Source organism: Microtus ochrogaster, chromosome 10 (genome assembly GCF_000317375.1).
Source record: "Microtus ochrogaster isolate Prairie Vole_2 chromosome 10, MicOch1.0, whole genome shotgun sequence".
Taxonomy (NCBI): domain Eukaryota; kingdom Metazoa; phylum Chordata; class Mammalia; order Rodentia; family Cricetidae; genus Microtus; species Microtus ochrogaster.
In genome coordinates, this window is record NC_022016.1 from 43571204 (window position 1) to 43596837 (window position 25634).

General features: G+C 54.1%; 1 protein-coding gene across 1 annotated transcript in view; it reads right to left on the minus strand.

Moving 5' to 3' along the window:
* Positions 1-3657: 3657 nt before the first annotated feature.
* Positions 3658-25634, minus strand: part of Epha2 (EPH receptor A2) — a 26225-nt gene continuing 4248 nt past the window's right edge. The window contains exons 2-17 of the mRNA XM_005352904.3: positions 24898-24965; positions 22538-23213; positions 15126-15281; positions 14719-15051; positions 13670-13785; positions 13246-13399; positions 11732-11831; positions 11234-11289; positions 10903-11028; positions 10611-10799; positions 10432-10493; positions 10138-10347; positions 9826-9975; positions 9217-9410; positions 8605-8760; positions 3658-4557 (exon numbers count right to left, since the gene is read on the minus strand). Of these exons, the coding sequence (XP_005352961.1) occupies positions 4452-4557; positions 8605-8760; positions 9217-9410; positions 9826-9975; positions 10138-10347; positions 10432-10493; positions 10611-10799; positions 10903-11028; positions 11234-11289; positions 11732-11831; positions 13246-13399; positions 13670-13785; positions 14719-15051; positions 15126-15281; positions 22538-23213; positions 24898-24965 (2852 nt within the window). The 3' untranslated portion in view covers positions 3658-4451. The remainder of the gene's footprint in view (positions 4558-8604; positions 8761-9216; positions 9411-9825; positions 9976-10137; positions 10348-10431; positions 10494-10610; positions 10800-10902; positions 11029-11233; positions 11290-11731; positions 11832-13245; positions 13400-13669; positions 13786-14718; positions 15052-15125; positions 15282-22537; positions 23214-24897; positions 24966-25634) is intronic.

Sequence of the window (25634 nt, forward strand, 5' to 3'; positions counted from 1 at the left end):
GGGGGCTGAGGGTGTAAGGCAGGGGGTGGAGGGGGTGAGGGTGTAAGGCAGGGGGTGGAGGGGCTGAAGATGCAGTTCGGCGGGTGGAGTGCTTGCCTAGCACACACGAAGCCTGGGTTCAGTGCCCATTACTGTATGAACCAGGACAGGGTGTGTGGATGCACACCTGTCAAGCCAGCTCAGGTGGTGGTGGAGGGAGGGTCATAAATTCAAAGTTATTCCAAGTTAGAGGAGAGGACTTTGTTGGGCCCCTGAAGCTTGGAGCCCAGGACAGACGGCTGGCTGGCTTCACACTTACTGTCTCACTGTAAAGACTGAGGCTGGAGATGACACAGGGCTGATGGGAGCAGGGTCACCAAGGAGTCAGTACGGATGGGGGTGGAAGAAGCTTACTTCAACCAAATGAGAGCCCAGTGTGGAAAGGCACTTAGCCCCACCTACAGATGGTGGGGGTCAAGGCAGGACCGGGCTCCTCCTGTTATAGTGGTTGAAGAAGGCAAATGGGAAGCTGGGCTTGACTTCCCTCCAGAGAGAGCCGAGTGGCTCCACACTGTCCTGACCTCAGCGTTCAAACCTCTACAATGGGACATCACCAGGCACTAGGGGCAGTGGGTGGCGGCTGGCAGCCAGGGGGTTCACTGCTGAGCAGTGTTTCTTTTCACCCACAGTGCTCTCATTCTGACGGTGTTTGTTTGCTTTAACTGGTTTGAGCTGGTTATGTTGACTTTGATCCTTGGTTAGAGCAGCTCTTGCTGGCTTTTCCCCACTGGGAGCTTCCCTTTCCTTTGCTTCTAAGCCTTACTATTCTTCCACACTCTCTTTCCTAAGAGTTTGCTGGACAGTGGAGCTACACGCCTTTCATCCCAGCACTTGGGTGGCAGAGACAGGTGGGTTTCCTAGTTTTAGGCCAGACTGGTCTAAAGTGAATTCCAGGACAGCCAGGGATATAGAGAAAAACCCACACTCAAAAAAAAAACATTTTTTTTTTGTTCTTAATTTCATGTGTGTGTCCATGCACACAAGTGCAGTTGTCTGTGGAGGCCAGAAGAAAGTGCTGGATTCCCCTGGAGCTGGGTGGTTGTGAGATGCCATATGGGTGCTGGTTCTCTGTAAAAGCAGTAAAACGGAGCCATCACTACAGACCCAACACATCCTTTCTTTGGGAGAGGCTAACCCTACACTTGCAAGAGAGCGAGGACATGAGCACTACCTAAAGTAGAGGGAGAGAATCTATAAAAACTATTTTGAAATCTATAAATCAATCTGTCTACTTTTGAAACAAGGTCTCTCTGTATTAGCTCAGGCTGGCCTTAAACTCATGATCCTCCTGCTTCCCCATCCCTAGTACTGGGTTCCAGGGTGTGCCACCATGCTTGGCTCGTCCCCATTTACTTGTCGGCTCAACTGTTTGTTTGTGCTAGCATGAACTCATATGTGTTTCTTTCGTAGTTTGGGTCCTATGGTGAAGTCACCGTGTTTGCTTTGTTGCTCACCTTGCCTTGGATCTGCCCACTGAAGACTTTGTCACCTCGTTCCTGTGTGTCCTCAGCATGGTCTGTCGCTCCTCTCTCTCTCTCTCTCTCTCTCGTTTTTCCTCACTCTTTGTAGATGCTCCCAGATTATCTTGGAGTTTCCCTGCCCAAGTCCTAGGGTTTTCTCTGAGACATCATGATTTTATTGGAGAATGGAGTCCTAAGGCTGGGTTACTAGTGACTACAGCGGCGTTTCTACATCCAGGCTGCCTAGGGAACGCACTTCGGTTTGCCTTCATTCAAAATGGAAGTTTCGGGAGGATGAAATGGCTCAGTGTGTAAAGGCGCATGCCTGGAAAGCCCAATGACATGAGTTCAAGTCCCAGATCCCAAGGCTGAAGGAGAGAATGGACTCCGAAAGCCGTCCTTAGATTTTCACACACACACTGTGGTATACGTACACCTGTGCCCATAAACAACAATAAACTTAAACAGCATTTCTACTTTTACTGGTTAAAGGGCTCATTGGGACATTCAGGTAGCCGCTTGCTACCACCCACTTAGCCTCTGAGCGCTGGACCATCTTCAGCCCCTACTTGGTGCCATCTTACGGGTCCTTAGGAAAACCTTACTTAAACCCATAGGGGATCAAGGGGGAAGCACACAAGGTTGACACTTTCACGCTGAACCACCTCCTTTTCCATGCCTGCTTACGGTGAGGACATCAGGGCCCATGCTAATTCTTCAAATTCTGTCAGTGGTGGCCCTGGCACTTAGCCAAAGTGACAGTGGTCACCCTGGCTAGGTCAGGTAAGGGTCAGACACAGAGATCCTGACTTAGTCACTTAGGTAGCCTAGCCTGGCCCTAACGGCCAGCACCCAGCTGTTTTGAGTATTCATGTGTCGCCCAGGCCCAGCCACACCTGATACCAATGCTCTGTGGTCTGGGACCCAGAAGGGCACCAGCTGGAGCAAGGAGTCAGGACAGAACCAGCTAGGTTCAATACTTCAGAGCACGTGGGGTGCTTTCTCGTCCTTGCTAGTCTCTCATCTCTGTACAGCTCCGTACTGAGTCAGGAGGCCTGAGTGCCAAGCTTCTGTGACTCTAACCATGCCACGCCCTGCTGAAAACCTCCAGTGGCTCCCCACTGCTGTCAACTTGAAGTCCTCGCTGCTGGACCTGCCTTACAAGGCCCTGGAGATCGTTCAGGCATCCCACACCGTCATGCTTTAATAACACCGAATTGCTTGTGGCTCCCTTGCACAACTGTGCGGTTTCACACCCCCGCACCCAACTCTGCCTGCCCTGCTCCTTCCAACTGCCTCATTGGTGGATTCCTCCAGGGGTGTCCTCCTCCAGGAAAGCCTTCCCTAGGAAGCTCTGCTCACTTAATCATTCTCTGGTCCCCCGTCTGCAACATCTTTCCAAGTCCCCGCTATGAACATCCTGATATATAGACCCAGGAGAAGCAAGTGCCTGGAATCTGAAACGGTGACCAACTTCCTCAGAGGCTTTTGCTGTGTGACCTTGGGCAAGTCACTGCCCATCTCTAAGCTTCACTTTCTTCATGAGAAAATGGGGCGGGGGTGTATGTGGTTCCTGGCCCTTCTTTCAATGCTAGTCTGTCACTAAAAAGCTATGTGGCCTCAGGCAAGTCTGGTCACTGGATACACAGCCTCAGTCTTCCTCTTCCATAGCATGGAAATGCCCACAAAACTCACGAATGCCAGGCGAGACTCCAACTCGACAAAATGTGTGGAAGGCTCTGTAGCCAGCCCTCCTGTCCATTTCAGCAGCTCCTACCAGGGGGAGTGAGTGGGAAGGAGGCTAACAGCTATTCATTCTCATTGCCTCCCAGCCCTGCAGAAGCCTAGAGATCAAAGGTGATCAAGCCTGCTGGTGTGTGTGGAGGCTGGGCCATGCTCCCTGGCCCCTTGCCCACTCCTACCCACTCTTTCTCCAAGGGTGATACAACACCCTCCCTTGTTGCACAAGCTCTATTTAAACGCTTGGAGTTAGGGGGTCCCCTCTGCCCCCAACAGGCAGCCATAGACCCAACTGAGCATCCAGGATAAAACAAAAAAACAAGGTCATTTTGAACCATCTGCAGCTTTATTCCAGAGCAGAAATAAGTTGTTTTCTAACAATAAATATAAAAAAAATAATAATAAGTTAAGTTTCAAAAAAAAAAAAAAGAACAAAACAACCCAATAAAATCAGTAACACTGACAGCAGTGACAGTCGTCCAAAGGGGCTAGAGATGAGGCGGCTGGACAGCGACTCCTGTGAGTCTGGCCAGCCCCCAGCCCGGGAATGTCTAGTGCAGGGCATCCTCCTTCCCCAGCCCTGGCAAGGTCCCTGCCACACACTCATTCTTTCCGCAAGTACAAAATATATATTTTATAAAAACCTCAACACAAACAAGCATCCTGAGGGGGCCCAGGAAAGCAAGAAACTGGCCCTCGAGGGCGGAGGGCAGGGCCCTGGGTCTGAAGAAGGCACTGGAAGATTGCTGGGGCTCCACCCAGCCAAGTCCACACTCTACCCTCTAACAACGAGGGGTGGGGCTTACAGTGCCCTAGTCATCTGGTCTTGGGGCTGAGTGTCCAGCCTCAGCTCCTGAGGTGGCTTCCTGGGGGGAAAAGGTGATGGGGAGATCCATCTGGAAATGTCCCACGTTGGTATCAATGGTCTTGGTGGCACTCTAGCCCCAGGGAATGCTGGGAATGTAATGGCAACCTCTAAGTGCTTAGCTGGGTCCTTAGCAGAGGGAAGAGGCCCCTGCCCAGAATCCAGGAGTTTCCCTAGCTCAGGCTAGGGTGTCGTACAAGAGCTCCCTGCAGAGTCCTTAGGGTGGCGTAGATGAGGAAGAAGTAGAAATAAGTTAAGTCCTAGTGGCCCGGCACAGGGATGGCAGGGAGACCACTGTGTTCTTTTCAAGTATTGTTGGTCAAGGTAGACACGAGGCCCTGCTGGACTCAGATAGGAATTCCCACTGTGTTCACCTGGTCCTTGAGTGTCAGCAGGCTGTAGGCAATGCGCTTCTGGTGGCCAGGAAGACGCACCCCAATCCTCTTGATGTCACTGTGGGTGGGGAGGGAGAGAAGGCAGAGTTAGGGACAGGGCTGTGCAGTCTGGTCCAGCTGGGGAAGTGGGCAGGGGGAGAGAGGGAGAGTCAGAGACAGAGAGGAAAGCAAGGCAGGGAGGGGGGGACATCCTAACATGGCCCGCCAGCCAGCTGACTCCTGCTGAGCCTCTTCTCTAAGCAGCTCTTCACAGGGGTGTAGAGAGGAGGTGCTCTTTCTGTGTGTATGTTTCATATGTGTATGCACGCACACACATGTGTGCAATGCGTGGGGAGGTCAAAGGGCCACCTCGCTTTAGGAGCTGCCCACTTTCGAGATACAAGGGCGTGCCTGTCTCCTCTTCAGCACCGGAACTCCACACGGGTGCTGCTGCGGGTTCTGGGGATTGAACTCCGGTCCTCGTGTTTGCCCAGCAAGCACTTTACCGGCAGAATGATTTGCCCACCCTTAGATGCCCTTCTTACCCCTTGTCTTGTGGACTAGGGGACTGAAACTCAGAGAGGTGCAGAGACTTTTTTCTGAGGCCACACAGCACTGAGAATTATACCAGCAGTGAAGAAATGTCTTCCTGTCTGTCTCCCTAAGTGGCAGGAGGCCTCTTCAGGGACCCCCTAGGAGTGTCCTATTAAGGCCCTCCATCCAAGGACTGCCCCATCCAGCACCTCTAGTCCCCTCCACTCTCTCATCCCTCCCCACCCACAACAGAGACTGGTGAGTATTTGCTGACGGTCTTCCAAGGGTCAGGCTGCTTTTCCCCGTGGGAACCCGAGGGCTAAGTGTCCAACTGAGGGGCTAGGATTTGGTGCCAGGCTGACAGTAAGTCACAAGGGACCCATGAGGAAGGGGTAGGCTGTCGTCTCCAACCCCCCATCCTAGGTAGAACCACACAGGCTTTCGGGAGCTGTCAGCAGATGTCTGTTGCTAACTTCAGGAGTTTTCTCTTCCACCGTTCTCGCCCACCAGCCCTTGCTCATGAAAACACCCAGGTTTTTACAGGCCAGCTCTTGGCTGTAATTGGAGGTAATTATAGGGTACAGGCTCCGGGAGTTTGCAATGCCGGAGACATGACTTTCCCACAGGCTCGGAAAGAGCCAAGCATGGAGCAGGGATGGGCAGACCCAGGTGGGGAGGGAGGGATGGCTCCTGCTACAGCCAAAAGGCCAGAAAACAGAAAGGGGGGGCTCTAAACCTACCACAAAGGGGCTGGGATGCTTTGTGCACCCCCTTAAGGGGTCAGTGTGGGGAAGGGGCGCTAGGGAACCCCAGACTCACGGGGCCTGATCCCACCCTGCACTGCTGAGCAAATGAATATGTATGTAAACAGCACTGTGGGGCTGCCCCCTGCCCCACCTCGAGGCTTTCTCTCCAGCAGAGTGGTTCCTTTCACAGTCTGGGAGGCTAAAGAGTCTTGGCCCAGATTCACGTCAAGGCTGTGGTGGGTCTGGTCGCACCTCCCAAGCCCGTTTCTTTTTGCGGAGATGATGATGTATTCCTGAGCCGCGTGCTCCTTCCCCAAGCCCCACAATCAATCAATCATCAATCAATCAACCGGCCGACCAGCCGACCAACCAGCCTGCCTGCCCGCCTGGAGTCAGGGTCTCGCTGTATAGTCCTAGCTGACTTGAACTCATGTGGACCACCAGGCTGGCCTCATACGCAGAGAAACCACTTGCCCCTCCCTACCTTCCCAGCGCTGTGATTAAAGGACACCTTCTCCTGACTACAAATAGAACAAGGCACTGGGGTGAGAGCCACAGACAAGCCAGGGTCCAGGCTGGTTCCCGTTCCCACCTCAGTCTTCCCTAAGGGATGCAGAACAGGGTCTCTCCATTTACCCTTGTGTAGGAATGAAGAGAAACAAGTCAGGTCAATTCTGTACACTCTTTCCCCTAAGCAGGAAATCCCGTGAATGTTAAGTACCCATGAAGACCTACTAAGTGAGGGGGTGGGGGTGGAGGCACAAGAGTCCCCAGAGACTCAAGAATTGTATCATTCACACCCAACTGTGGATCCTTAAGACCCATCTGGAGCCTGTGACCGGTCAGGATGCTTTATTCTGTAGCCTTAATGCTGGGCAGGCCTGGCCTTTGGGCCCGCTGTTTTGTTCAAGGTACAGTATAATAAAATGCTTGCTGTGCCAGGCAGTAGTGGCTCACGCCTTTAATCCCAGCATTTGGGAGGCAAAGGCAGGTGGATCTCCGTGAGTTCAAGGCCAGCCTGGTCTACAGAGCAAATTCCTACAGAGCAAATTCCATGACAGCCAGAGATATATGGAGAAAACCTATTTCATAAAACCAAAACCAAACCCCAAACCAAACAAATAAATAAATAAAACCTTTCTCTATCAGGTCCTCAGGAAGTCATTTTGATCTTACCCAGCTCGAAACCCAACCGAGTCCAAAATATCATGGGGGACACAAGCTGGGAAGAGATGGGGGGCTATGGGTAGAAGAGGCCAGGTCCTTGGAAAGGGAGGCTCAGGGAGGGGAGCGACAGGGTACAGAAGCCTAAATCCTGACCCTATCAGGAATGGAACTGACTTCTTCTGCCACCAGCTCCTGTTGGGCTCCATGGTGTGGTCAAACTCTGTGGGTTTAACAGATCATCCTCACATCCTCTCAGAGAGCCAGAGGGAGCCCTGTGAGCCACTGGGTCTGAGCACAACAGAGGAGGAAGGAGCGCTCAAAGACTTCCGGGCTTTATCTAGACACTTTCCAAATAACCCCCGAGCTTGCACACTGCCTGCGCGCACCGCCTGTCTGACCAGGAGCCTGCCCCAGCTCGTGGGAAAGGATTTGGCGAGGGGCACCCCAGGCTATTTTGGGATGCTTCTACAGCCATGTGTTTCCTGTAAACCTGCTCCTCACTCTCAGTGCTGGTCACTAGAAGAAAAGCTGTGCTTTCCTGGGGGAGAGAACCTGAAGGAACCTGGGGACTGACCCAGGTTGCCAGGGAAATGGAGAGGGACTCGGGAACCAGGGCACAGAACCGTGATTTATGGGCTCGTGGGAAAGACAGAAATGAGATAAGGATCAAGACAACCTATGCATTTGAATCACACCCATGCAATCCCCACGTGGAGAAATGAGCACCAAGGTCAAAGCTGGACCAAACTCCCTTGCACTGCAGACCTGGGACACGGACTCAGAGCCAACGTGATCTTGGGACCTAATGTTTTCTCTCCATCTTCTCTCGCACCTCCCTCTGGTTAATTTTTTCCTGTCTATTTCCCATGACCCACCATTTTCATGGCCACATTCATGACCAGCAGGTCAGAAGCCCAGCTGGGAGATTGTCAGGGACCCCAGAGAATGTTTGAGTTTAAGCCCAGGTCCCAAAGTGGCTAGAGCCCGGGAACATGGGGAGGTCCGGGTCACCTCCTCCAAGCAGTTCCCAAAACCTTCCCACCCCAGGGCCTGTTTCTGCGATGGCCTTGGACACTTGGATCTTGGGCTGTTGGGACCCACAGCTATTTTTAGAAGCACAAAGGCTAAGAGGACAATGTTGTGTCCCTCCAGGGACGGGAAGAGATGTCCCTGCCAAGGCTGTTCTGGGAAGGGTCAGTGATGGAGATGGGGTGGGGTGATCAGATCACTTACACGGTCCGACTAGGGGGCATACCCAGGGCCAGCAGTGGGTGAGCGGCAGGGCTGAGTTAACCACACAGGGAGCGTGGCCTGGGAGAGGCTGGCAGGGCTCTGGTTCCCAGGCACCAACCAGGAAAAGAGCACAAGGCTCCGCCTGGGTCCTGCTTGATCAAAGCTAAACTCTCTACTCCTGGTGGCTGTAGGATCCCAGGCTTATGGAAGCAATGATTCCTTACATTGCATTGCAGCCCAGGGTGGGCAAAGAGCCCTCCATGTATGGAGCTTTGTGATGACAACTATATCTTCCAGTGTCATCCCATTCTGGAGGTGGGGGGGGGGCACCCAGCAGAGAGGCAGAGAGAGAGAGAGAGAGAGAGAGAGAGAGAGAGAGAGAGAGAGAGAGTGAGTGTCAGAGGCTGTCCCCAGAGGCGAACAGCAGGTCCAGGGCATCTACTCACTCGTTGGACATCTGTACCACTTTCTCGATGGCCGTGTACCCAGCCACCATGAAGTGTTCCGTGTACTGTTGCATTTTGATGCTTTCCAGCCACTCGGACACCGTACGGAAGGGGACGCCCTCTGAGCCGCTGGTGCTGGGCAGTCGTATGGACACTCTGGGGTGGAAATCCACAGGCCACAGGTGAGGGGCTGCCTAATATGACCTCCCCAGCCCCTACCCTCCTAGCTTGGGCAGGGCAAACAGAGCAAATGAGAAAGCCCAGTCAGGGTCCTGGCACCCTGTGCCACAGTTTCCCCATCTGTACAGAGCCCACCTTACTGAGCCCAGTGCCTGCCCTTGTACCATTTAAACTGGTTTCTTGTACTTGTGTTAATAATAGACCGTGCCTGGCTTCCTTTTCCTTTTCCAGTTACTGGGGACTGAACCCAGGGTTTTGTGCGTACCAGGCAAACAGTTCACACCACCTGGCCCCATCGCCAGCGCCGACATGTCACTTCTGAGCCCCTTCACACCTGACTCCCACCTAGCCACCCAGTCATCAACCTGAGAAGCCGCAAAATCCACACGTGTGAACCTGAAGGCTAGTCCGGGCACAGGACATGAGACTCACCGGGGGTCAAAGTCAGCCAGGGTCTTGAGGGAGTCAGGGGCGCGGATAAGCTTGTCCAGGATGCTGACGATGTCAGCAAACTTGGGCCGGCGGGAACGGTCCTGCTGCCAGCATTGCATCATGAGCTGGTAGATGGCAGAAGGGCAGTCCATGGGTGTGGGGAGCCGGAAACCTTCGTTGATGGCTTTCATGACCTGGGGGACACGAGCATCATGGTGTCCTTAGCATCCCAGGCCTTCAGACTAGCTGAGGCACCGGATACATGGTATGTGCTCGCGTGCATATAACACACATATACAAATGCACACATACATATGTACACATAGACACATTCATATACCTACATACAGACATATGCACACATGCATGTACCTACACACACATGCCCACAGACACACATGCGAATACACACACCCAACACATATTCACAAGTTGCACACAAATCCTTCCCTTCTTGCTGCCTTTGCATTCACTACAGAGGCCAGGGCCTCCCCCATGACAAGTATCTGTGTGGTCTCTACTCGATGCACATCGATCCCAGACCTCTTCTGTGGGGGGGGAAGGGGGGCAAGGTTTGGGAGTGAGGGAAATCTTGACAGCGATCAGTACCTCATGGTTTGACATCTCCCAGTAGGGCCGCTCGCCATAAGTCATCACCTCCCACATGACAATTCCGTAGCTCCACACGTCACTGGCTGAGGTGAACTTGCGGTAGGAAATGGCCTCTGGGGCTGTCCATCGAATAGGGATCTTGCCGCCCTGCAGGAGACCAACCCCAGTTACCCCTGTCCCAGCCAGAACTCAGGGCCCCTTCTCTGTGGGCCTGGAGCCACCCTTCAGGCCTCACGTCCCAGATCCAGGGTAAAAGTCACCCTTAAGCCCCCCACCCCCCAGGTATGACGCCCCCTTCTCTTGACTCACACTAGTAGTGTAAGTGGCCTCGGGGTCATCCTCGAGCACGCGGGACAGGCCAAAATCAGACACCTTGCACACCAGGTTGCTGTTGACAAGAATGTTCCGGGCAGCCAGGTCCCGGTGCACGTAGTTCATGTTGGCCAGGTACTTCATGCCAGATGCGATGCCCCGCAGCATGCCCACCAGCTGCAGCACACTGAACTCTCCATCCTTCTCCTGCAGGGTACAGTCTCTCAGTGCCCAGTGGCCCCAGAAACCCCAGCTTCCATCCCCTGCCACCTCCCCAAACCGTGACCTTACCCGAAGGAACTTGTCCAGGGCTCCATTCTCCATGTACTCAGTGATAATCATCATGGGCTTGTCTGTAAAACATGGACACGGTGTGAGTGAGGCCGGTAAGGACGATGGGGGCCCAGCCCCTGACTGGTTTCCCCGACTGCCTACCCGGGGCCACCCCTGAGCATCTCCCCAGGTCTCACATTTAGAGACAACGCCCTCCAGGCGGATGATGTTGTGGTGGCTGAACTGGCCCATGATGCTGGCCTCGCTCAGGAAGTCCACACGCTGCTTCTCCGTGTAGCCGGCTTTCAGTGTCTTGATGGCCACCGGTATCTCCTTCTTCCCTGATGATGTCTTCAGCGTCCCCCTATAGACTTCTCCAAACTCTCCTGTGGGCGGGCAAGGTGTGCAAGCACCCTAAGTAAGCCTGTGCATCGAGCACACCCCTCTCTGGACCACCCATCACCTGACCTCTCCAGGCCACAGCCTCACCTGCTCCAATCACCTTCTGCCTTGCGACACAGGACGGGTGGATCTCGGTGGTAAACTTGAGTACAGCCTGGTTGGGGTCTTCATAAGTGTGAGGGTCCACATAGGTCTTCAGGGGCTTCAGTTGTTCTGGAAGGAGAAAGAGACACGGGGGTCATGGACAGGTTGAGGAGCGGTTCCTGGAGGCAACGTTCTAGCGAAGGAGAGGCGAAGGAGAGGCCACGTGACTAGGGGACCTCAGGAAAATTTGGATAATGAATGAAGCCTCTAGGTCCACCAGGAGCTGGGAAAGCTCCTGGGGCACAGGGGGAGGTGGGGGTGTCCTGCATCTCACCTGACTTAGAAAAGTAGACATCCTCAGAAGACTGGCGGGCTCGCAGCTTCCTCCTCCTGGAAGAAACCCCCGGGGACCAGACACATATGGTCAGTACAGCCTGTGCTAGCCAAAAAGACCTCACTGCCTAGCAACCCACTCAGCCTCCGTCTGAGGCAGAGGGTGAGGGGAAGACAGAGGAAAGAACATCACTCTCTGCAAGGACCACATACTCAGCCATAATGAGGGCTTTCCTCATTTGAGCTAGGTAGCATGTCCTGCCCCATGTCCAGCAGAAGTTAAGAAGGAGCACAAGGGCAATGGCCACCGTGACCCCCAAATTTCAGCTCATCCTCCTCCCATAGGCAGGGATCCCATAGGCTTAGATTAAATTAGATTAAATTGCCTTGGCCTACTTGGGGCCCTGCCTTTCTGCATCCAACCCAGGCCCTTGGGAAGCCCGGGAGGAAGGGTGACAAACCCAGGCCCTTGGGAAGCCCAGGAGTAGAGGAGACAAACCTGCGATGGATGAAAAGGCCGATCCCCGCCAGCGCTAGAAGCAAGACCAAGCCAACGGTCACACCTCCAATCATCGCCATGTTGGCTGATCCTTCCGTGGCTGTTGGGAAGAGACCAACTGATGAGAGAGATCCCACCCTAAACCCTCCAGACACACCCCACTGCACTCAAAGCTCCCCTTAAGGACCTGAGAAGCCTGGGTACCAACAGCATGCTGGGTGCTCCTACCTTCAAGTTTTCTAAGGATTTTTTTTTAATTCAAAAACAAAATCCCCCCTCCCCCACCGTCACAATTTTCCCTTCCTAGATTCTCCTACTCTACCCCAACTCCACACCTTTTCTTCTCTTTAAGAAATAAAGGGACTGGCGAGATGGTTCAGTGGTTAAGAGCACTGAATGCTCATTTAGAGGGACCAGGGTTCAATTCCCAGCACATACAGGCAGCTCACAATTGTTTGTAACTACGGTTCCAGGGGATCCAACACCCTCATGTAGACATGAATGCGGACAAAATACCAATGCGCATAAAATAAAATTAAAGAAACAAACAAAGAAACAAAAAGAAGAAACACACAAATACCCTATAAAAACAAAAAAATGGGAACCAAAATATACAAGTAAAAGACCAGTAAGACAAATAGTGGTGGGTTTTTTTGTTTTTTTTTGTTTTTTGGTTTTGAGACAGGGTTTCTCTGTAGCTTTGGAGCCTGGAACTAGCTCTTGTAGACCAGGCTGGCCTCAAACTCACAGAGATCGGCCTGCTTCTGCCTCCCGAGTGCTGGGATTAAAGGCGTGCGCCACCACCGCCTGGCGACCGATTTATTTTTAATTATGTGTGTGTGTGTGTGTGTGTAGTGGTGATGGTGGTATGTGTACACATGAGTGAAGATGCCTGGCACTGGAATTACAGGTGGCTGAGAGCTGACATAAATGCTGGGAACTTGGGTTTGTGCAGGAGTACAAGGAGTACTCCATCTTAACTGAGACCTCGCCAGACTGTCCTGGGAATATTAATTACTGTTCCACAGCCAGGCCGGGGGGGAAGTGTCCTGATGACTCATAGAGGGCAAATTAATAACCCTAATCTTTACTGTTTGTTTTTTAATTTTGTTTTGTGTATGTATTTGCTTAAATATTTACTTAATGTTTGAGGCAGAATTGCTCATGTAGCCTGGGATGACCTTAAACACCTGATCCTTCACAGGCATACACCAGGGGTTTATACATGTGTGGGATTGAACCCGAGGCCTTGGGGGTGCTAGGTAAGTATTCTACCAATTGAGCCATGCCGCAGCCCAGAGCTAGCGCTTCCTTATGTAGCATTTGAACTCAGAACTATCAATGCCAGAGCCACAGCCTTCCTTGACCTCTTAACACTGCCCTGAACGCACATCCCTGGTCCAACATCTGAGTTGTAGTCCTGTCCTTCCCCACATATGGCTAAGAGGAAAGGGGCATTTCCAGACTCCCACACTTCCTCCCCAGAAATGTCCTACCCTGCTTCCCTGACTTACACAGTGTCTGGAACTCATGCACCTTGCTGCCGGCGCCCTGGCCCTCCTGCGTCAGTGCCTGCACCTGCACTAGGTAGGTAGTATCAGGAGCCAGGTCATCCAGGGTCACGGAGAAGCCTTCCGTGCGACGCACATTGTAGCTGTTGGCATCACCCTGTGAGTGGAGGTGGGTAGAGGAGCAGGCAGTGAAGATAGGGCACAGCCTTGCTAAGAGCCAAGGTCCCGGCCAGAAAGGTGGCTTCCTGTGCTATCCAACCAGACAGATAACACAAACCAAGGTGTAGAAGTACAAAAAGGGACTATGTGAATCCCAAACAGCCTGCTCTAACTGGCTCTGAGAACCCAAAACATCCTCTGTCCCTACAACCCTCCCCTGTGCTGCCCTGGGAGGCCTCTCCAGATGGCCCAGCCGACCCTCAGTTACCTTCTTGCGGTAGGTGACTTCGTACTTCCACACGCGGCTCTGCTGTGGCACCGGGATGCTCCAGGTGACACTCAGGGAGGTGGTGCTGCGGTCCTCGAGCCTCACCTTGGGGGGCTCTGGGCAGAAGAGGGTGGGAGGGGCATGAGGAGGCAGGAAGGGGTGAAGGGTGAAGAGTGCCAGCTGTCCTGTCCCCAGTCCCCAGCACCCCGTGTTCAGATTCCAATGGCGCGCACACACACACACACACACACACACACACACACACACACCCGTGGGGCCACGCGTTTACATGAGCACCGATCCCAATGCCTACGTAGCAATCGCTTTCCTGACTGAGCCCACCTTCCTTTTCCCCGATACAATATATGTTTAGCAGCCTTCTGCATCTTTCTGAAAAGAGAAATAAATTTCCAGAGAAATAACTTATTTCCAGAGAAATAAGTCCAGGGGCAGGTATGTGCATTCACATGTGGGCACATGCACATGTGTGTGTGTGTGTGAACATGTGCATGCGGAGGTCAAAGGTTATCTCCTCCATCCCTTTCCGCCTTAGATTTTGAGGCAGAAGTCAGTTACTGAACCCCGCCCTGGCTTTATCAGCTGGGGTTTCCCAGTCTCTGTCTGTGTGGGTGCAAGGGATCCGTGCCCCTATGAGGTGCAGTCCTCATGTCTATGCAGCAAGCACTATGCTCTGAACTACCTCCCCTGTTCTTCCTTTGCCTAACAGGGGCCTTGAACTCACTACGTGCTGAGGATAACCTTAAACTCCTGACCTTTCTGCCTCCGCCTTCAGATCACGTCTTGGGATTATAGTATGCCATCCATCATGCCTGGCAGGAATCTTACTATATATCTCTAGCTATCCTGGCACCCAATCCATAGACCAGGCTAGCCTCAAACTCCTAGAGATCTCTCACCTGCCTGTCTCCTAAGTGCTGGTATTAAAGGTGTGCCGCCACACCCAGGAAAGGTACCTGTTTTCAAGTCCCACCCAGGCAGGTCCCCCCGTCCCCCGGCAGGTCATGACCCATTACTGTCCCTCGGCTCACCTGTCTGGTTAATGCTGACGCTGGCTGTGCGGAAGCTTCGGCTAGTCACCAGGCCCGAGACGCCATTGCGGGCCTCGACGGCGAAGGTGTAGTTCATGTGTGGCTCGAGGTCGCTGACCATCACGCTTGTGCGGGTCAGGGCGTGAGGAGGTTCTGAATAGCGCACGCTGGCCTCGCAGGGCCCGCACTCGCCAGACTCGGGCCAGCACTGTTCGCAGGTGACGCTGTAGACAATGTCCTTGCGGCCCCCGGTGTCCCGGGGGGGTGTCCAACGCAGTTCTACTTTGGCACCCATGCCGATGGCCGTGAGGTAGTGGGGGGCAGATGGGGGACCTGTCAAAAGACCGGCGGTCAAAGGGGCTGTCCCCTCACTCGGCCTCCCCTTCCCGGATCTCCACAAGACTCACGTGTGCAGGGCACGGACAGTGGGTCCTCAGGTGCCCTGAAATAGCCTTCTTCACACTGGCAGGAGGTGGCACCCTCGGCCGACGGCAAGGTATGCTCTGGACACTCGAGGCAAGGGCTCTCGGATGCCTCAGACTTGAAGAATCCTGGCGAGCAGGCTGAAAGGGACAAGGACAGACATGAGGTCAGTTCTGTCTGTCCTTCCCCAGCCATGTTCTCATTGACATCACACCCATGGCCAGTGCCTGCTGGGCACAAAAATAACTAGTCCCAAGTGCCCCAAACCCTGGGACGTGTGATGCCAGCTGCCTATTGCGAGAAGTGTCACACCTCAAAGCCTAGCACTTGAGGGCCACAGCTTCTCCTCCAAACTGACTCGTGCAGACTGGCTCGGCAGGATCTCTACAGTGCACCACAGAGGTGAACTGACGGGGTGGAGAGTGTGGCTGTGAGCCTCCACCCTGACTAACCAGCTGGCCTTCCTCGGTCAGGATGCCCCCCTGCCAAGGCTCCTCTACCGTAGGCCTCCATCTCTTTCCTGTTCCGGGGCTGGCCTCCGAGAGGCAGGAAAGGCCAGGCCCCAGCTTTCCCTGGATTCATTTCCAAAGCTCTCAGGGGGCCGCCGGGAAGTGGCTTTTCCTCCTTCAATAGTCCATCCTGGACCAGCTGGCTAGGGACTCAGGCACCTGACTCTGGGGGCTTCCTCCCAACACCTTACCCTGCTCTCTGCCCCAAGCCCTTTCCTGACCTAAAGGCAGGAAGCTGCTCAGACACGAGGGTCACTTCACAGGGCTCACCAGAGATTGAGATACCTTCGGGAGCAGACTGAGTGCTGTCCCCGGGAACCTCCTTTTTCTTTTTCTTTTTTTTAGCTTTTTTTTTTAAAGATTTATGCATTTATTATGTATACAATTATGCCTACAGGTCAGAAGAGGGCACCAGATCTCATTACAGATGGTTGTGAGCCACCATGTGGTTGCTGGGAATTGAACTCATCAGAACCTCTGGAAGAGCAGCCAGTGCTCTTAACCTCTGAGCCATCTCTCCAGCCCCGGGACCTCCTTTTTCAATGCTGCACACCCCTTTTTGCTTTTTCTGCAGGGAGGGTCCTGCATCAGTCACTCATTGGCCATCTTCCTCCGCCCAGCCCACGTGGTTTGCGGACCCCAAGGTGAAAACTAAGACTCTGAATTATAGAAAACTACAGCCAAGTGACTGACAGAGGTAAAAGATGGTGGCCGGGCACCTGAGATGCCACAGAGGGGATACTTTAGCTGGGGTTTAATAGCTGTGTAGAAGTTCAACATGGCCAAGTAGGATATCAGGGTGAGCAAGAGCTTGCCATACACAAGGTATGAGCAAGCAGCCTTCTAGGTACAAACAGAAGGAACCGTAGCAATAACGCACTGGGAGAAAGGCCTTGAATGTCATGCAAAGAAGTTCAGATTTTATCCTGAGAGGCAAGCTGCACTGTGGGAGGAAGAAAATTCCTGGACAAAGGTTGCCTGATACAGGGCAGCCCTGGCCCCAAGGCCTGAGAACCTCCCCAACCCCCCATCCCGGGAAGCCAATTCAAGTCTCCTGCCAGGCTGGAGAGCATAGCCCAGCTCTCCTTGGGCAATAGAGCAGAGGTGGGAAGGGAGATGGGATTGACAGCAGGACTATCAAGAGCGAGCCTGTGCCCTGCATTTGCTAAAAGGCTGGGAGACAACATCCTAATTCTTTGTGGTTCCTTGAGGTACCCAGGCTGGCCCAGCCATTGTGCGCATGTGCGCGAACGCACACATACACACACACACACATACACACACACACATACATACACACACACACATACATACACAAACACACATACACACACACACACGAACTTGGGCACCTATTTTGAGAAGGGATTTAATTCGGAACCAAATAGCAAGACGAAAGCACCCATTCATGGCTAGCATTCGTGGCTAGCATTCATCCCATTCTGCAGTTAAGAAAACTGAGGCCCTGGTGGGTCAATTTGCTCAAGGTCTCCAAGATAAAGGGAGGATAGCTGAAGCTAAGCGGCTCCCCATCATCCCTTTCTGTTCCCAGGAACGTGTCAATGTGAAACAAAGTTCAGGGCTGGGCAAGCCTGGTGCAAGCCATGAAGCCCGATGACCCGCTTGGTAAAGTCCTGACTATAGCCAGAGCAGTCTGGAGAGGAGCGCCAACACCACCCCAGTGGGCTATGGGTTAGCTACAGTCACCTCTTCCAAGCTGCAAAGCCTCCTCGTGGGTTTGGGAGAGTGTGTCTCTGGCCTCGCTCCCATTATATAGCTGTTACAATACAAAAATAGCTCTCTCCTTCCTTCAACTTTCACACAAAAATGAGACGCCAGAATGCCAGGCCCTGCTGATCCCAGCTTTCGTTCCCCAGTGCTCTCACTTAAACCCAGAGACGTCTGCGTGTGACTAAGTGTTGGTTCTCTGGGGACCAAGGTCAGGGGACTCGGGAGATGGAGGGTCCAGCCCCCAAATCACTATTGCCTGGGACCCAGCCCTGGTGCTCAGTGCGGCCACAAAGGCCTGAGCCACCTGCCAACCCTCATGTCCCTGCTCCCCACCATCTCATGCCAGAGAGGAAGTGGGGGAAGATATGGGCTCTATTCTTCGGCCCCAGAGCCTGGGGGTGGCCTGCCTGCCGGCAGGAAAAAAGGAATTTGAAGAGATTTCCGCTGCGGATGTACCAGATAATGCACGAGAGGCGGTGTCCACAGGGCATGCGCTTGCCTGCCGAAAAGGCACTACCCCCTCCTCCTCCAACCACAGGGCCCTGGGGCACCCCTGGCTGGGCCCTGCCTGCCAGAGTTTGCAAGTGTCTATCTAGAGAGGCCCAGAACACATCAGGAAGACCATGAGGACCCTCCGAATTGCTTGCATTTCCCAACATCCAGGGCAAGCAACAACAAGGGGCCCACACACACAAACACACCCAGCACACCGAGGACCCACCCACTGCCAATAGCTTAACTCCTCTGACACCTTCACCAACTGTTGTTCAGTTTCAGGCTCCCTGGTGCTCCAACAGGGCATCTATTACTCAGGTTCAAGTTTACCAAACAGAGACAAGCCCAACCTACGTGTCTGGCACAATGTCGGGAACTGGGATACGGTGGTGTGACCACAGATTAGCATCTTTTCAGCTCCAGGGGAATTCACAGCCTAGCTTTTATGCCTCATTTGAAATTATCTGTGCACACAGGAGGATCTCCCCCCCCTGCTCTGTAAGACTGGAGTAGGAGTGGAGTCTGGTCTATCTGCTCCTGTATGTGGCTCAGCGCAAGGCCTGATGCGATGGAGGGGCTTGAACAAATGCAGAGACGGATGAATGAAGGGGCGGATGAATGAATGAAGGGGCAGATGAATGAATGAATGGCAAACTCACCATGCACAATGAAACATGCCAGGGGCTGCAGAAGCGAGTGGCGTTTCAGCCCCTCGGGGATGCTGTCCACTTGGACACCCACCTGGGGTACCTGCAGAGTGTATCTCTGGCCCCGATTGCCTGGCAGGCCTGGGCCACTCCAAGCAGCAGAACTGGGGCACAAGCGCTGTAGCTAGGGCTGTACCCTGGTTTTTCCAGTTCTTGATACCCGCCCCTCAGGTGGCAGTGCAGAGTGACTCAGGGACAGACGCCCTCTGTATGGCGCTAATCCAGCTCCTTGTGGAGCCCCTCCCCAGGCCCAGCCTCCCCCCAGGCTTCGGGCAGTGAGGTCGTGAGGTCAAGAGGTCAGCCCTGGTGGCAATCAGCCTTCCCAAGCCAGGGACAGCTGGCAACCAGAATGCCACCTCGGTACCCCAGTCCTCTGCAGGGAGCCTGGACTTTGCACTCTGACAGTGAATTTGACCTGTGAGTTACTGACCCAGTCCAAGGAGGGTGCTCCCAGCAGGCCCTGTGGTACCTACAGAAAAGGGGAACCCCATTCCCGGTTATCAGGGTGGGCCCTGCTCCTCTCACAAGTGCCCTGGGATCATCTGTGGGCATATCTGCCACCCAGCAGGTAAATGCTCCCTTCCGCCCACCCAGCTTTCCCACCTCCAGCCTTTATCTTGTTTGGCTTTCTCTGCCTGCCTCCTTCCTTCCGTTCAGGGGACCCACTTACCTCCGGTAACTAGGGAGGGGCCAAGCCTGCTTGGCAGGGCTACTGGGTCCTAGTCTTGCTCTTGGGAGCACAGGGGTGAGGCTGGGGGATTGCTGCCACAACCCTTATCCCCAAAACCCACAGAGATAAGACCTGGTATTCACATACCAGGGGAGGCATAAGCCTGAGAGCCACAATCAAAGGCCCTTAGAGCCCCCACCCCCATCGCGGTCCAAGGTCACTGCTACAGCCCTGGGCTGGGAGTCCCTTCTCATCACTCACAGTAATCACATGTAATAGCTCAAATTGAGCTGACAAAGAAAGTGACAGCTTCTAGGATCCGATCACAAAAGGGTGCCTGACAGCCATTGGCAGATAGTAAGGAAAAAACCCAAAGGGGTTCTGCCATAGTCACTCGGCTCCACGGGCAAGTGGAAACAGTATGCCATGTCTCCTCTGGGCCTTGATCTCCTCATCTGTAAACGGGGAAGAGTCCTCATCCTCTCTGGGTGCTGGGCAGACTATAGACCTTGGTTGTGAAATATTTATTCTGGAACCTGGAATAAAGTACCCCTATATATGAAAGGGGGGTCATGAAACTGGAGCCAGGCAGGGACATCCCCCAGAAGCCGGCCTTCCAGCTGCTAGCCACCTGCTCACCTGGCCTTGGTCTCCCTGGGCAGAGGCAAGGCGCCAGTCGGGGGCCCTGCAGAAGCCAACACAGGAAGCACAGACAAAGCAGCCCCCAGGGAGATGGCAGTCAGTCTGAGTGACTCCACTGTCCCCTGGACAGAGCTAGAGGGAGGTTGGCTCATTCCTGACATAGCTCTGGGTAGTTGTGGCTGGGCAGCATGCCCACCTGTCCACACTGGGCACCTGAAAGGACTCCCCCCTTTCCTCTGACCACTTAACTCCTTCCTGGCTAGTTCCAGCCTTCTGGGGGAGGGAACCCCCAGGAAGAACAGATATGCTGCCTGATGACTCTGGAAATGACCTTGACAAGGTGCAGGTCGGCCTTGGGACACCATGGCTGCTCTCGTCAGTAAAAGCTGTAACAGAAGCACCTGGGGTCACAGCTTTAAGAGAGCCAAACAGGTTGGAAAGACCCTGTGCCCTCACCCATGTCCCCAACACACAATGGCCCTCTAGTCACCCCACCCCTCCCTCTGATGGAGCCCCAGCTCCGGTGCCAAGACCTGCCATCCCAGAACTGCCCAGCAAGCCCATCTCAGTGCCAAGAGCTGAGTCAGGGATTCCACAGGATCTGGTCACTTCCTGTCCTACTTCCTAACCTATGGCGGCCTGGGTACTGTTGTGCACCATGGTTTAAACACTGACATGGCTGTGTGATTCCAGGTAAGCCTCTGGGCCTCAGTTTCCTCATCTATTCAATGGGACTAACAAAGAACCCCAGCCTCCTGGAAGGGACACACGGACTCGGGGAGACCAATTCTACAGAGCACGCTGTCATCGACCCCCTCAGTGCCACGGTCACAGGCTGCCAGGCAGAATGGAGAAGAAAGAATTCTGAAACTAAATGGGTTCGTCATGATTGCCAGAGTGCACGGGCACACCATGGCACACGTGTGGAAGTCACTTTGGCAGAGCCAGCGCTCTCCTCCTCCTTCCACTTGGGTTCGGAGACTTGAACACTGTCATGGCGAGACCCTTTCCCTGCTGGGAAGAGGTGCAAAGGGGACAGAGCCAGGGCCCGTGGGTGGCTGGCACAGAGAGGGCCTTGCCAGCTAAGTCAAGTGTCCCTCTAGGGAACTGGTCCTCCTGCTGGGCTTACTCCTAGTGTGTGTGTGTGTGGGGGGGGTGTTGGTGATTCTTTATAAACAAAGCCAGTCAAGAACCCTGATCCCCAAGAGGAGGGAGCTGCTCCACTTCATGAAGGACCCCCCCACCCCAGCCCCACTTATCTCTGCAGGGTCTGAATCACCAGGGTGGAAAGTTTTCAACCTCCCCTCCTCCACACCCGCATTCTTGTGTTAGGATGTCATGGGGGAGGAGCTCCTGGGCCCACTCGTCCTGACAGCCCCCTCCCCCCTCCCCACGCACCCATGGTCATTGTCTGAAGCTGAGAGCGTGCATCTGAGGTCACCTAAGGGGGGGGGGCCCACCTAGGTAAGGGGCCTCACTCAGCAGAGGGCAGCGGGTAGGAGAGGCAGGGTGATGAAGCAAGGGGGGCTTAGGCACTGTGTTATGCCTCAGAGGTACACAGACCACCTATTAGCCAGAACTCAGGGGGCTTCCAGGCTCCTTCATGGCAAACTAGGTCCACAGGTGGAGGCAATTCTCCACCCTCACCCCCATTTTCCTCAAAGGAGAGCTGAGGCCAGAGATGAGCAGGGACCTAGCCAGCTAGGGTCATCCGTGGCAGGTATGCACACCTGCAAGACACATATGTAAGGCCCTAGCCCCCAGTTTCTCAACACTGAGCTTATCTCTGCAAAAGCAGCTCCCCGGGACAGGCCTTCCAAAGGTCAGCTGCATTCCACACATGCTCTGCCCAGTCGCTTCCAGAGCCATCCACTGCAAACCCCTGATGGTTGTGCGCTTCCGCTGTGGCAGGCCCTGGCGGTCATCACAGCTTCCCCTGTGTGACCTCACCACTGCCCAGGCCTGTTCCCAGAGAGTCACCTAAACAGGGGCCCTTTGCAATCTCAACAGTCATCAATAAACCCCAACAGAAGATCTGGGTCTGTGGTTCTAGTGAGAACCGAACACAGCCCACTTCATGGCCTCTCAAATGCACTCTTGGTGATTCTAGCATAGCCTGGGTCCTGATTCAACAAACTACTCGAGGAGAAGCTGAAGCCCAGAGAGGTTGAGCAACTTGCCTGAGGCCACACAGCATGAGAATCAGAAATAGTTCCTGGGAACAGACTGCAGGGCCGCGGCAGAATAGGAACTAGTCATGGGATGAATCAAAAAAAAAAATAACAGCCGCACTTACAGGTATGTGTGTGTTGGGCACTGACCTAAGCACTTTACGAGCATGAGGTCATGTGATTGCCACAACTACCCCCCCAAGATAGATACTATGACCCTCTCTACAGATGATGAAACTCGGGCAGTGGGGGGTGAAGGAAACGGATGAAACTGGAAGGTCTGGGAACTGGGACCTAAGCCATTGTCCTCCTAGCCCCAAAGCCCTCCCGCTAGGTACAGGGCGATGCAGCCGAGCAGTGACGTCCCCAACGTACTTACTAAAATGCTCCAATCCCAGAGCAGCGACCTCCCACCAGCACCGCCTCCCACCACAGTAAGGTTTCCCTGCCACCCCAGGAACCTCCACTCACCTTGGCAGGCATCCGCAACCTTCTCATAGCCCGCCTGGCACAGGCACTGCCCGATAGGCACCAGCCACTCGCCATTCACCGTGCAGTGCATGAGAGGCTCCTCGCCCCCATACGGCACCACGGCATGGTCCACGCAGGTACCAGCCACAGTGGCCAGGGGGTGAGTCTCAGAGACGGCCACGGCGATGGTCTCGGGGAAGCGAGCCAGGCTCTGCAGAATCTCAGGACACTTCTTGTAGTAGACACGGACCGAGAGTAGCGCCACACAGGCGCCGATGTCCTGGAAGGCCAGGTAGAAGCCCTTCCGGGTGAGCGGCCCCACGATGCGCTCCTCCACGTTCAGCTTGACGTTGCGAGCCTCAAAGTCGCTGCTGACTGTGATCTCATCAGGGGCTATGGTGTCGATCTTGGTGAACTGGCGCTTCTGGAAATTGGTTCCATAGTCCACATCCGACTCCGCGTAGTAGAGGTTGAAGGTCTCTTTGCAGGAGCTGGCGCCTCCCGGGAAGCTGTTGCAGTCTCGCACGGTGAACTTGAGCTCAATGAAGATGCGCTCAGCTTCCTCCCGGTACACCCAGTTGGTACGGAGCCAATTGTCCTGGTCACCGGACACCACGTTGCATACGGAGTACATGTAGATGGGCATGTCATCCATGATATTCTGCATTAAGTCCCACTGTGTGTGCGGAACATGTGAGGGTCAGTGGGGGAGGGTACAGACTGAGTCCCACCAGCAGGCGGGCTCAATCTCACGGTTTTTCCCCTTCCCCATATTTTACTTTCTTCATAGTATTGAGACAGTATCTCACGTAGCCCAAGCTGGCTTCAAACTCCTCACTATGTCAGGAGGGGATGACTCTGAACATCTTGTCTCCTGCCTCCACCCCTGACTCTCAGCTCTTATGCCCTCATTCTACGGGGAAGGGAAATGAGACCCGGAAAAATGCAGTCACAAAATAACTGAGCCGAGACCTGACTGTGGATCTTTCTGGTCCTAATGTTTGGGTACTGAGTCTCCCCATCAGTGGGCGTGGGATGGAGTCTGGGACATTCTCATCATTGGACTCCCTACACCCCATCTATGGAACGGGAGCCATATCCTCTACCTCATGAGAGGATGAACAACAAAACACAGACTATAGCACGTGGCACTCAGGGTGACAACCATACGAAACAGCTGGCATGGTGCCATCGTGGCTAGGGCCATCGCCATGTGCCATGTGTGTTGATGAATACAGTAAGTCAAAGCCACAGGTGATCCTCCCGGGCCTGGAGTTGGGCAGTTTGTGCTTACAATCTAGCTGAGGCTCGTCCAGCGTGTCTGGACGGCGCTGGGTGCCCCCCAGGATCACCATGTCCCCTTTTATCACTGGGGACTTGGCATATGGTAACACAAGCCTGGCTCCCAGGGCTGTATTCTGAACTCTTCAGCATGGGAGCAGCAACTGACTCAGCTCTGAATCCCCAAGGGCCTCTCTGCCATTGAGTAGGTACTTAGGGAGGTCCCAGATGAATGAATATGTGAACAAATGAATGAGAAAAAAATTCAATGAATGCAAGTAAAGAGAACAAAAAAGAGGCCTGCCCTGCCCTGCCCTGCGTGACACTGGCCAAGACCCACATGCCCCCAGGGCTCAGTTTCCTTCTGTATTGTAATGACCTGGTTGGATGAGGCTATCTGCCTCCAGCTGGACATTCCAGGGTCCCGGAATGTCTATTCCAAACTCTACCTCAGACCTCACTGGCGCCATGACTCGGGCGCAAGTCCCTCAGATCTGGCCAACTGTAGGAACTGTCCCTAGAGTTCCCCAGAGACACACCCCTCACCCTGGCTCAGAGCCCCAACTTAACCAGGATCTGTAGCACGCAAGGGAAACTGAGGCCCAAAGCAGAGCAGTATCTCTCACAAAGTTTCCTGGCCTCTGACTTAGCAGCGGCGGTCAGCGGTCAGAGTAAGAACACCATAAAGCAGAGCAGAAAGGGAGATGTCCCCTGTGGGAGGGACAGGGAAAGGGGCCCCAGGCAGGAAGGGAGTTAGGGTCCCTTATCTGTCCTTCACTCTTCACCTCCTGTGCTAAGACCTCCGCGACAGGGCAGCCTTTAACCCTTCCCTTCCAAGAGGCAAGTAGAGCCATGAATCCCTATGGAATATCCCGTTGTGCCAGGGTCTTCAGCTGTCTCTCCAGCGGGGTCACCTAAGATCCCTTCCTTCCTGCCTAGATCTAGTCTGCCCTGGTCTGTGTCACTAACTCAGTCCTGTGTGGTCAGATGCACTGTCTGATCCCAGTTCCCATCCTCCGTCCCTTCTGGGACCTGCAGTCCCCCTTCCCATCCACCCTCAGTTCTGGAACTTTACTTACCCCTTTGCCATAGGGGTGTGTGAGCCAGCCGAGTTCCCCTTTCATTGCTGCGAAGTCCAACAAAACAACTGTGGGAAAGACGGGGAAAGGGGCTGATGAGCTGGGGCTTTCCCAGGAGCAACACAGCAGGACTAGTGTGGGGTGGCGGTGGTGATGGTGTGTGTGTGTGCGCGTCCACAACCCCAACCCCAGGAGCTACACATGATTTGACCTGGGAAGAGGTGGGATTCATGTCCTACAGCCACCGGTCACAAGGGTTTCAGCTATGCCCCTGGCTGGGGGCAGGGCAGTGCTCAGCCCTGCAGGACAGCAGCTGGTCAGTGTGCTGGGGTGAACAGAATAAAATGATACCCCAGTGCCCCATCTGCTTCCTCGAACAAGGGGACACTGCACATGGGTCACAGAGGACAGAACTGTCGGCTTCTGCCACATCCCTCTGGCACAGAACACCCTGACCCAAACCAGGCCACCCAGCACACAGGGTAGCAGTGGGTAATAGCCACTGAGGTGCTCCGTGAGAAAGTGATGCTGGCCAGCCTTTCATGGTGGCACGCAGCTTTAATCCCAGCCCTCCAGAGGCAGAGGCAAATGGACGTCTAGGAGTTCTCAGCCACCCTGGTCTACATAGCGAGTTCCAGGCCAGCAATGCTACATGGTCAGAAAGAAAAGAGAAAGAAAGGGAAGGGCTGGAGAGATGGCTCAGAGGTTAAGAGCATTGTCTGCTCTTCATAAGGTCC